This window comes from Microchirus variegatus (genome assembly GCF_963457635.1).
Source record: "Microchirus variegatus genome assembly, chromosome: 12".
NCBI classification, from domain to species: Eukaryota; Metazoa; Chordata; class Actinopteri; order Pleuronectiformes; family Soleidae; genus Microchirus; species Microchirus variegatus.
The window spans coordinates 27,298,705-27,311,490 of record NC_139813.1 but is presented as its reverse complement, the minus strand read 5'-3'; the positions used below and the strand labels follow the sequence as shown (position 1 = coordinate 27,311,490).

General features: G+C 43.8%; 2 protein-coding genes across 2 annotated transcripts in view; both read left to right on the top strand.

The window, feature by feature from the left end:
- The window catches only part of pex7 (peroxisomal biogenesis factor 7), a 26,787-nt gene extending 19,926 nt beyond the window's left edge, over positions 1-6,861 (top strand). Inside the window, exon 11 of the mRNA XM_083898398.1 lies at positions 5,748-6,861. Coding sequence (XP_083754524.1) covers positions 5,748-5,831 — 84 coding nt within the window. The 3' untranslated portion in view covers positions 5,832-6,861. The remainder of the gene's footprint in view (positions 1-5,747) is intronic.
- A 699-nt stretch (positions 6,862-7,560) lies between these two features.
- Positions 7,561-11,636, top strand: slc35d3 (solute carrier family 35 member D3; the record flags this gene model as incomplete). Its single annotated transcript, XM_083898396.1, has 4 exons — positions 7,561-7,785; positions 8,928-9,138; positions 10,668-10,825; positions 10,896-11,636. The coding sequence occupies 4 exons, from the start codon at positions 7,561-7,563 to the stop codon at positions 11,634-11,636; spliced, it is 1,335 nt and encodes a 444-aa protein (XP_083754522.1).
- Between the last annotated feature and the right edge of the window lie 1,150 nt (positions 11,637-12,786).

Here is a 12,786-nt window from a genome sequence, read left to right as displayed (position 1 = left end):
ATCGTATTATGACTTAAATATGATAATATCTTTTGTTGACATAAATATCGCAATGAAATCGTATCATTACTTAAATATTGCGATAAAATTGTATCGGTATCGTATCGGGACTTTAATATAGCGACTTGAATATCGTGATATTGTATTGTGACTTAAATATCGTGATAATGTGGTATCGTGACTTAAATATTGTGATTTAAATATCGTGATAATGTCGTATCGTGACTTAAATATCATGATAATGTCATAGTGTGACTTAAATATTGTGATTTAAATATCGTCATAGTGTCATTTCGTGACTAAAATATCGTGACTTAAATATCGTGACGTCGTACCGTGACTTAAATATCATGATAATGTCATAGTGTGACTTAAATATTGTGATTTAAATATCGTCATAGTGTCATTTCGTGACTAAAATATCGTGACTTAAATATCGTGACGTCGTACCGTGACTTAAATATTGTGATAATGTCAGTGTGACGTAAATATTGTGACTTAAATATCCTGATAACGTCGTATCGTGATAATATCATATCATATTATCATGATAATGTCTTCTCTTGACTTAAATATCGTGATTTAAGTATCGTAATGTCGTAGCGTGACTTAAATATCTAATAATGTCGTAGCGTGACTTAAATATCGTGATAATGTCGTATCGTGACTTAAATATCGTGATAATGTCGTATTGTGACTTAAATATCGTGATTTAAATATCGTGATAACATCGTATCGTGACTTTAATAGTGTGACTTAAATATCGTGATAACGTCGTATCGTGACTTATATATCGTGATAATTTCCTGATAACGTCGTATCGTGACTTAAATATCGTGATAACGTCGTATCGTGAATTAAATATCGTGATAACGTCGTATCGTGATAACGTCGTAGCGTGACTTAAATATCGTGATAACGTCGTATCGTGACTTAAATATCGTGATAACGTCGTATCGTGACTTAAATATCGTGATAACGTCGTATCGTGACTTAAATATCGTGATAACGTCATATCGTGATAACGTCGTAGCGTGACTTAAATATCGTGATAATGTCGTATTGTGACTTAAATATCGTGATAATGTCGTATCGCGACTTAAATATCGTGATAACGTCGTATCATGACTTAATATCGTGATAACGTCGTATCGTGACTTAAATATCGTGATAACGTCGTATCGGGACTTAAATATCGTGATAACGTCGTATCGTGACTTAAATATCGTGATAACGTCGTATCGTGACTTAAATATCGTGATAACGTCGTATCGTGGTAACGTCGTATCGTGACTTAAATATTGTGATAACGTCGTAGCGTGACTTAAATATCGTGATAATGCCGTATCGTGACTTAAATATCGTGATAACGTCGTATCGTGACTTAAATATCGTGATAACGTCGAAGCGTGACTTAAATATCATGATAACGTCGTATCGTGACTTAAATATCGTGATAACGTCGTAGCGTGATTCACGTTCTCCTCTGAATGTCATCTCATCTTCAAATATTTACCAAATGAAAACGATTTCCTGCGAACCTTTAAGTGAAAGGTCACGTGTGGGCGTGGCCTCCGTCACCATGACAGCGGCTCACGTCAACATGTCCCAGACGAAAATAGTCGAGTGGAAAATGTGACGATGACGATGACGATGAGGAGGAAACTCGTTACGTGACGACGAGTCGCAGGCGGTGAACGTTCAGCGACCAATCACAGAGTCTGACAGATGAGACCAGAGTGTGTTTTATTGTCTCAGCACACACACACACACACACACACACACACACACACACACACACACACACACAGCATGTGAAGGATAATAAGCTGCTGTGTGTGTGTGTGTTATTTTACAGCCTGTTCCCTGTAATGACTTGTGATAACAACACAACTGACAATACAACTCATTACTGCTGACACGCACGCACGCACACACACACACACGCACGCACGCACGCACGCACGCACACACACACACACACACACACACAGCAGCTCTCCTCTCTTTTTCAGTTGCAGTTTTCTCTTCATATTTTATCGTGCGACTCTGACATTGTTGTACGTTTTTTTTAAATAAAATCTGCGTTAAAGGTCTAATATGCGACTTTCAGGTGGTTAAAAAAACAGCGCGTTTCTTTCAGAAAAAAAGTCTTTAATTTCCACTTTTTTCCACTTTTGTTAATGAACAAACATCAGAGGAGCTAATGATGCTAAGAGACAAATGCTAATGATGCTAAAAGACAAACGCTAATGATGTATGCTAATGACACTGATGGAAAAAAAAGAGTGTGTGCATGTGCGTGTGTGTGTGCTACAGTGTTTCAATGTCTACGTCCGTCACACGTGCTCCACTTCCTGTTTCAAAGTAAAAGCACACACATATCCCTTGATTTGCTCTTTTTTTTTTTTTTTTAAATGTACACACACACACACACACACACACACACACACTGTTCTTACCCAAGTGTAACCACATGTGTCTGATGGATCACCCTCTTCACACCACTGCAGGTGTGTGTGTGTGTGTGTGTGTGTGTGTGTGTGTGTGTGTGTGTGTGTGTGTGTGTGTGTGTGTGTGTGTGTGTGTGTGTGTGTGTGTGTGTGTGTGTGTGTGTGTGTGTGTGTGTGTGTGTGTGTGTGTGTGTGTGTGTGTGTGTGTGTGTGTGTGTGTGTGTGTGTGTGTGTGTGTGTGTGTGTGTGTGTGTGTGTGTGTGTGTGTGTGTGTGTGTGTGTGTGTCACTCTGTGTGTGTGTAACTTTCCACGGTAAAAACACTTTGATGTTGGACTTTTTTTTACCTGAACCAATGACTTGTTAGTGGACTAAATGTCCTGGAGCTGTGTGTGTGCGTGCGTGCGTGTGTGTGTGTGCGCGGTTGCCATGCCAACGGGAGACAGCGATAACAAATGCAGAGGTGTTTCCTCTTCGTCAGCTTCAGGCTTTCACTCTTTTAATTATTCTTTCTTTCTCTTTTTTTCCCCTTTAAATTCAAAAGACGTCGTCAGACTTTGAACTTTGTCTTTTCTTTGATAGTTTCCCTTTAGTCCTGAGGCTTTTTCTCCTCCTCATCCTCTTCATCCTCCTCTTCATCCTCCTCCTCCTCCTCCTCCTCGTCTTCATCCTCCTGTCGCTTTGGTCTGTGTGTTTTGCTGCAGTCTTGGCTGCTGTGTGTGTGTGTGTGTGTGTGTGTGTGTGTGTGTGTGTGTGTGTGCGGCGGCGGCAGCGTTCCATTAAGGTCGTTTGTTTAAAGTTGATTACAGAAGGGCGTTCCTTTTCTCACCGCTGACTCACCGCTCACTTTGCTGAGTCATGGTCTGATCAGCTGATCAGGGGGAAACCCGGCGTCTTTAAATCACTGATTCAGCTTTTATTTTGATAATTCAAACATTTACTGACAGTTTTCAAGAAAGGTTTTTATTTGTATAAGAAACCCTTTATTAAAATAAGTGTTTTGTAAAACACTCACTCTCCCACGCCAAAGCCCATAGAGAAAATCAGTGATTTTAGCTCACAGGGACACAGGAGCTGCTGGTCCTCTGCTGCCTCGTGTGGTCACTTTGTGTCACTGAGGTTAATCTAAATTAAGATTTTCAAAAGCTGAATTGACAAAATAAGACATTGTAAGTTAGTGATGGAGGCAGCAGTGGATCAACAACTCCTGTGAACTCCTGTGTGCTGTGATGTTAAAATCACTGGTTTACTCTATGGACTTTGGTGTGGGAGAGTGAGTGACTTTACAAACTTCAGTTTCCTGTTTGAAAAAGTCTGTCTTACAGTGAAATAAAGACGTGAACGTGTTCTAAAGACATCGTAGACTTAAACTGACGTAGATTTTATTGCACAAGTCTTTTGTTAGAGGGCAAAAGATCTGTTTGTAAACTCACTCACTCTCCCACACCAAAGTCCATAGAGTAAACCAGTGATTTTAACATCACAGACACACAGGAGTTCACAGGAGTTGTTGATCCACTGCTGCCTCCATCACTAACTTACAATGTCTTATTTTGTCAATTCGGCTTTTAAAAATCTTAATTCAGATTAACCTCAGTGACACAAAGTGACCACACGAGGCAGCAGAGGACCAGCAGCTCCTGTGTCCCTGTGAGCTGAAATCACTGGTGTGGGAGAGTGAGTGGTTTACAAACGTGTTCTTAAAAACATCATCGAAGAGGCTGCGAGCAGATTAAAATAAAGTCACAGTAACGTATTATAATTAATCCCGACTGAGCCGACGTCTTCATCTGCGATGGATTTACCGTCAAACCCAAGAATGAGAACGAGTGTCTGTCAAACCGGGATTATAATCTCACGTCAGTGCAATTCGCTGCGGCACTCAGTGAAGCACGAAAGACACGTTTTACTTTGAAAAGCTTCACAGTTTCACAGATTGTTCATCAAGATCTGCTAGTTAGCTTCTTAAACGTAGCATCATCTGGGTGGTTAGCTTCTCAGCAGCTAGCGTCTTGCTTTCTACAGTTATCATTTGGTGTTTTAGCATCTAAGAAAATAACAAAGCTAGCAAAAGCTTTTCAGCACCTACCAACAAGCAATTAGCTTCTAGTCTTCTCACAGCTAGCATCTGACTTGTTCGCGATTAAGCAATGGACAGCTAGTTTCTTGCCTTTACTGGCCAGGGAGCTTCATAGCAGCTAGCTTCTGTGCCTCTCACGGCGAGTATCAGGCTTCTTAGCTTCCAAGCTAATAACCGCTAGTTTCTCCGCTTTACTAGGCAGGGAGCTTCGTAGCAGCTAGCTTCTGTGCCTCTCACGGCGAGTATCAGGCTTCTTAGCTTCCAAGCTAATAACGGCTAGTTTCTCGGCTTTACTAGGCAGGGAGCTTCGTAGCGGCTAGCTCCTGTGCCTCTCACCTCAAGTATCTGGCTTCTTAGCTTCCAAGCTAATAACCGCTAGTTTCTCCGCTTTACTAGGCAGGGAGCTTCGTAGCAGCTAGCTTCTGTGCCTCTCACGGCGAGTATCAGGCTTCTTAGCTTCCAAGCTAATAACGGCTAGTTTCTCGGCTTTACTAGGCAGGGAGCTTCGTAGCGGCTAGCTCCTGTGCCTCTCACCTCAAGTATCTGGCTCTTTAGCTTCCAAGCTAATAACCGCTAGTTTCTCGGCTTTACTGGCCAGGGAGCTTCGTAGCAGCTAGCTTCTGTGCCTCTCGTGGCGAGTATCTGGCTTCTTAGCTTCCAAGCTAATCAGCGCTAGTTTTTAGGCTTTCCTAGCCAGGGAGCTTCGTAGCAGCTAGCTTCCGTGCCTCTCACGGCGAACATCTGGCTTCTTGGCTTCTAAGCTAATAACCGCTAGTTGCTCGGCTTTACTAGCCAGGGAGCTTCGTAGCAGCTAGCTTCCATGCCTCTCACGGTGAAAATCTGGCTTCTTGGCTTCTAAGCTAATAACCGCTAGTTTCTCTGCTTTACTGGCCAGGGAGCTTCGTAGCAGCTAGCTTCCGTGCCTCTCACGGCGAACATCTGGCTTCTTGGCTTCTAAGCTAATAACCGCTAGTTGCTCGGCTTTACTAGCCAGGGAGCTTCGTAGCGGCTAGCTCCTGTGCCTCTCACCTCAAGTATCTGGCTTCTTAGCTTCCAAGCTAATAACCGCTAGTTTCTTGGCTTTACTGGCCAGGGAGCTTCGTAGCAGCTAGCTTCTGTGCCTCTCGTGGCGAGTATCTGGCTTCTTAGCTTCTAAGCTAATAACCGCTAGTTAGCTTCTGGTCTCCTTACATCTGTGTGTTGTGATGTTTGCAGGTGGTTGACTGTTCCTGGGATGAGACGGTGAAGATCTACACCCCCACATGTGTCTCTGCTGCTGCTGTCTGTCCAACACCGTAGGACGGATGGACAGACAGACGGATGGACAGACGGATGGACAGACGGATGGACAGTCGTCCCCCCGCCTCGTCACACAGACTCTAACGACCGGATGTGTCTTTAAGACTGAGACACAGGTCCTCACTGAGGTGGAAGAACAAGCCTCTTCCTGTCCGTCAACAGTAAAACATAATATTACATATGAATATTTAGTGGAGATGATCCACTCACTCTCCTCGCACCAAAGCCCATAGAGAAAACCAGTGATCTTAGCTCACATGGACACAGGAGCTGCTGGTCTACTGCTGCCTCGTGTGGTCACTTTGTGTCACTGAAATAAATCTAAATTAAGATTTTTAAAAGCCGAATTGTTAAAATCAGTCATTGTAAGTTAGTGATGGAGGCAGCAGTGGATCAACAACTACTGTGAACTCCCTGTGATGTTAAAATCACTGATTTTCTCTATGGGATTTGGTGTGGGAGAGTGAGTGGTTTACAAACTTCATTTTCCTGTTGGAAAATAACGACTTGAACACACAGTTAGGATATTCCCAAATGAAATCTACGTCGCTTTAAGTCGACGATGTTTTAACAACATCAGACAGATTTTTTCCTTGTGTAAACTGAAGTTTATAAACCACTCACTCTCCCACACCAAAGCCCATAGAGTAAACCAGTGATTTTAACATCACAGCACACAGGAGTTCACAGGAGTTGTTGATCCACTGCTGCCTCCATCACTAACTTACAATGACTGATTTTACTGAATTCGGCTTTTGAAATATTTAATTTAGACTTAATTCAGTGACACAAAGTGACCACACGAGGCAGCAGAGGACCAGCAGCTCCTGTGTCCCTGTGAGCTAAAAATCACTGATTTTCTCTATGGACTTTTTGGTGTGGGAGAGTGAGTGAGTTTACAGTGAAATAAAGACGTGAACGTGTTCTTAAAGACATCGTAGACTTAAGCTAACGTCGCGTATGAGGGTAAAACGTAAAAAAATCGTCACGTTAGCGTTCCACTCGGTGATTGTGCGTCTGTATTAACACATACACACCAGTTTAGAATGAATCAATAAATGAATAAATTAACAGTTTAACACTGAATTAAAGTGGGTTTTTTTTTCTTTTTTTTTTTTAAGTGAAAAAGCTGAACTGACCCTTTAATGATCGGACGTTACGTTTATACTCCAGAAAACAGTGAACTGTGTCAATAAAGGTGGAGCGAATGAGTGAGTGAATGAATGAATGAGGGAGTTAATCCCTCCCCTTCCTTCCATCCCTCCCTCCCTCTCTCTCTCTCTCTCTCTCTGCGGCAGACTGTCATATTTCAGTCTCTCTCTCTCAGCAGCAGCAGCAGCAGCAGCATCACCTCCTCCTCTTCACCTCCTCTTCACCTCCTCCTCCTCCTCCTCTTCTTCTTCTTCTTATTCCAGTTTTTGTCAGAAAAGTGGGCGGCGACGTCTTTATTAACACGTTTTTTTCAGGATAAAGTTTCTCACCGAGTTGAAGATTGAAGAAAAGTGAGTCTCTGCTGCTCCTCCTTCATCATCGTCGTCTTCACTTCACTTTTTCTCCTGGATGAAGATTCTCTCTCCTCCTGAGCGTCTGTGCTCCTCCTCCTCCTCCTCCTCTTCCTCCTCCTCCTCCTCTTCCTCCTCTTCCTCCAGCAGCAGCAGCAGCAGCATCAGTGCGTCGCTGCCGAGTGTAAAAGCCAAACCTCGTCCTCCTCCTCCTCCTCGTCTTCATCATGGAGGTGTTTAAGCCTCGTCTGTTGGGCATCACGGTGGCCGTGGCTCACGGCGTCTTCTCAGGTTCTCTGAACATCTTGCTGAAGTTCCTCATCTCCAACTATCACTTCACTTTCCTCACGCTGATCCAGCTGCTGACGAGCAGCACGGCCGCGCTGACGCTGGAGACGCTGAGGAGGCTGGGGAAAGTCCACGTGCCTGCGTTCAGTCTGCAGCTGGCCAAGGTACACGCACACACACGTGCACGCACGCACACACATGTACACACACACACACGCGCACATGCGCACGCGCACACAATCTCAGTCTTTTATTGACACAAACATCAACATTTACCATATTTAAGAATGATGAATTTATGAAAGTGAGGACGTTTTTTTTTAAAGGCGAGGAAAACATTTTTTAAGGTGAGGACATTTTTTTTTTTAAAGTGAGAATTTTTTTTTTTAAAGGTGAGGAATTTTTTTTAAATAAACGTGAGAATTTTTTTTTAAAGATGAGAAAAAATTTTTTAAAGTGACATTTTTTTTTATATAAGTGAGGAATTTTTTAAAAATAAAAGTGAGAATTTTTTTTTAAAAGTGAGGACATTTTTTTTAAAGGTGAGGACATTTTTTTTAAAGGCAAGGAAAACATTTTTTAAAGTGAGGAATTTTTTTTAAATAAACGTGAGGATTTTTTTTTAAAGATGAGAAAAAAATTTTTAAAGTGCGGACATTTTTTTATAAAAGTGAGGAATTTTTAAAAATAAAAGTGAGATTTTTTTTTTTTTTAAATGAGGACATTTTTTTTAAAGGTGAGGACATTTTTTTTAAAGGCAAGGAAAAAATTTTTTAAGGTGAGGACATTTTTTTTTTTAAAGTGAGAATTTTTTTTTTTTAAAGGTGAGGAATTTTTTTTAAATAAACGTGAGGATTTTTTTTTAAAGATGAGAAAAGTTTTTTAAAGTGCGGACATTTTTTTTATAAAAGTGAGGACATTTAGTATTTTAAAAGAATTTCACTATAAAATTGTTATTTGGCAAAAAAACCCATATAACTAAATTCATGATTTTTTCCCCCAATTTCTGTCTGAAATGAATGAATCATAAAATTCAAGCACTAAAACAAATGTAATTTAACGTCTTAATTAAGAAATAACTATGTGTTTACAAATGTTTCTATATATTTGTGTGTAAAACTAACAATAATAATGATGTATTATGTTAAATTACATTAGAGCTAAAAAGCTTCTATAGACTGGTTCATTAACTGTGTGTGTGTGTGTGTGTGTGTGTGTGTGTGTGTGTGTGTGTGTGTGTGTGTGTGTGTGTGTGTGTGTGTGTGTGTGTGTGTGTGTGTGTGTGTGTGTGTGTGTGTGTGTGTAGGAGTTTTCCTCGGTGTGTGTCCTCTCCACTCTTCAGTCCACTCTCACCCTCTGGTCTCTTCGCGGCCTCAGTTTACCGATGTACGTCGTCTTCAAACGTTGTCTTCCTCTGTTCACGCTCAGCATCGGCGTGTGCGTGCTGAGGAACGGCGTGCCGTCCTTCGGCGTGGTCACCGCCGTGCTCATCACCACCGCCGGAGCGGCACTGGCTGGTGAGGACTGCACCTTTAACTCAGCACCGACTGTGGTGTGAGCGCCCCCTGCTGCCGAGAGGCAGCCTGATCCACTCGCTCTCCCACACCAAAGCCCATTGGGAAAATCAGTGATTTTAGCTCACGGTGGACACAGGAGCTGCTGGTCTACTGCTGCCTCGTGTGGTCACTTTGTGTCACTGAAGTAAATCTGAACAAAGGATTTAGAAAGCCGAATTTTACAAAATAAGACATTTGAATTTAGTGATGGAGGCAGCAGTAGTGTACAGGAAGTTAGCCAAAACTGAGCCCAAATAACGTACAGGAAGTTAGCTGAAACTTAGCCCAAATAACGTACAGGAAGTTAGCTGAAACTTAGCCCAAATAATGTAAAGGAAGTTAGCTGAAACTTAGCCCAAATAATGTAAAGGAAGTTAGCTGAAACTTAGCCCAAATAACGTACAGGAAGTTAGCTGAAACTTAGCCCAAATAACGTACAGGGAGTTAGCCAAAACTGATCCCAAATAACGTACAGGAAGTTAGCTGAAACTTAGCCTAAATAACGTACAGGAAGTTAGCTGAAACTTAGCCCAAATAACGTACAGGGAGTTAGCCAAAACTGATCCCAAATAACGTACAGGAAGTTAGCTGAAACTTAGCCCAAATAACCTACAGGAAGTTAGCTGAAACTTAGCCCAAATAACGTACAGGGAGTTAGCCAAAACTGATCCCAAATAACGTACAGGAAGTTAGCTGAAACTTAGCCCAAATAACGTACAGGAAGTTAGCTGAAACTTAGCCCAAATAACGTACAGGGAGTTAGCCAAAACTGATCCCAAATAACGTACAGGAAGTTAGCTGAAACTGAGCCTAAATAACGTACAGGAAGTTATCTGAAACTTAGCCCAAATAACGTACAGGGAGTTAGCCAAAACTGATCCCAAATAACGTACAGGAAGTTAGCCGAAACAGCCCAAAGAATATACAGGAAGTTAGCCAAAACTTAGCCAAAAGACAATGTTCACTTTGGTTTAGCTAAGTTTTACTTTACTACAGTTCAGTTTAATTTAGCTTAGTGTTATTCTAGCTATAGTTTAGCTTGTATTCAGTTTAGCTCAGGTTAGGTTAGCTTTCATTTTAGATTAGTTTGGTTTACTTGAGGTTTTAAGTTCAGTTTAATTTAGCTTAGCGTAGGGTCAGTTGTAGTTTTAGCGCAGTTAAGCTTAGATTTAGTTTGGTTTACTTTACAACGTGTTAGTTTTAGTTTAGCTGAGATTTTGTTGAGCTTGGGTTAGGTTTAGATAGTTTAGACTTTAGGTATTAGTTCAGTTAAGTTTAGCTTAGCATAGTGTTAGTTGTGATTTTCGTTAAGTTTAGCTCAGATTTATTTGACCTTTTGTTTAGTTTAGGGTTTTCTGTTTAACTTGATTTAGTTTAGCTTAGCATAAAGTTAGTTATAGTTTTACATGAGTAAGATTAGCTTAGCATACATTCAGATTGAGTTATTTTAGGTTTTAGCTCTCGTCCAAATGTCTCCGTTGTCCCTCCAGGTGCCGGCGATCTCACCGGCGATCCCTTCGGTTACGTGACCGGCGTGTTAGCGGTGATCGTCCACGCCTCGTACCTGGTCCTGATCCAGAGAGTCAGCCTGGACAGCGAGCACGGACCGCTCACGGCGCAGTACGCCATCGCCATCATGGCGTCGCCGGTGAGCGCTCTTTTCACCTCGACTTTAACGTGGTCTCCGTGGTTTCCTGACGTCCTCTGCTGTGTCTCAGGTGCTGCTCGTCTGCTCCTTCATCTCCATGGACACCGTCAACATGTGGACGTACGAGGGCTGGAGCGACGCCCACATCACCGTCATCTTCGTCTTCTGCGTCTTCATCGGCTGCGCCATGAACTTCACCACGCTGCACTGCACCTACCTGAACTCCGCCGTCACCACCAGCTTCGTGGGCGTGGTCAAGAGCATCGCCACCATCACCGTGGGCATGCTGGCGTTCAGCGACGTGGCGCCCACCGGCCTGTTCATCGGCGGCGTGGTGGTGAACACCGCGGGCTCCATCACGTACTGCGTGGTCAAATACTTTGAGATGAAGAAGAAGAGCCTGTACGAGGATCTGGAGGAGGAGGCGGGGAAAGACGGCGCGTTGCCGGGGGAACCGTACAAAGAGAAGCCGGCGCTGAACGGCGACGGACCGGGAGCCGACGCCGGACGACCGCAGACGGACGTGGCGTTGAGCGGTGAGAAGATGGAGGACGCGGCACCGACCGACGCGGTCAACGGACAGATGTGGGCGGGAGACGGCGGCCGAGGAGACGCGGAAGTGGGCGTGAACTCCAGCGTCATGACGGAGAAAGAGTCGCTGGAGATGCAGAGGGAGCACCTCCACCGGGAGAACCCCGGCGCCGCTCAGTCCGTCAGCGACGGCTACGTCGGGGTGTGGCGGTCCATCAGACACCTGCAGTTCGTGAAGAAAGAACCTCTGATAGAGAACATGGAGACGCAGAGTCCATGAGCTCAGGACGGAGACCCGAGGAGACGAGGAGGACGGAGGAGGACGTGGAGGACGACAACGAGAAGAACGGCCAGGAACCTCTTGATCAGCATTCGGTCAAATGAAAAGACCTTTTTGGGCTTGAAGTTGCTCTTCACTCACCGAGTGCTCTGCTCTGCTCTTTGACCAGAGGCGTCTTCTGACTTAGTGACGAGCATGAGAAGAGTTTCCCGGTGGAGAAGCGCGGGTGAGGGCGATGAGGAATGGGGAACTTCCTGTTTCCTGTGGCGAGCGGCGGGGAAACCGGCGAACCATCCATGAAGCATGATTTGGTTTGGTTTGCATCGCTGCGGCTTTCGAGAGAACGTTCGGAGAAACAAACCAGAGACACCTGGACAACATCTGGAGGAGACACCTGACTGACTGACTGCTGTGAGTCAAGGTCAAAGGTCAAAGGTCAACTTCAGGCATTTGTAAAAGCATGCGTCGGCCACAGAGAAGAACGTATCATTTCCTACGTTCCGTTTACGTCGGAAGTCAGAACCCGGGAGTGATGTCGCCGTCGAATTGACCACGTTCGAGTTTAAAAGTCGTGAGCATAAACGTATGTCGGGCTAGCCGTGGTTAGCAATACCAGTCACTAAAAAATAAGAACGGTTAGAGAGAATTTTTAGTGACAGCCATCTTGGAATACCACGACAGGGTTGACTTACGCCGTGTTCACACTGGACGTTGATTTCTTGCGCGACAACTTTACCCGACACGGACGCACAAATCGCGTCTGGTGCTCGAGAAAAATCGCGACGTCGCAAACGGCTAATCCGCAAAACTCGGGTTCGGAGTCGTACGACGACACTTTATCTGTTGCGGAAACGTCTGCAGAGGAGAAGCCGTCGTCTTGTGTGGTTTCACGCGGAGCATCGCGTGGTGTCGCGAAACCACACAAGACGACGGTTTCTAAATCACGCTCGGTGTGAACACGACATAGGACGTTTCTGATTTCCGACTAAAACTGGAACCACCACTTGGATGCGTTTGTTTGATCTGTGTTTGTTTGTTGGTTGTCGTTTTGTTTGTTTGTGTGTTTGTTTGGGTGTTTGTTTCTTTTCCTCTAACATTGTTCGTGCTCTGTATGACACTGTGAAGAAAACTTTATTTTTCAGTTGTACGT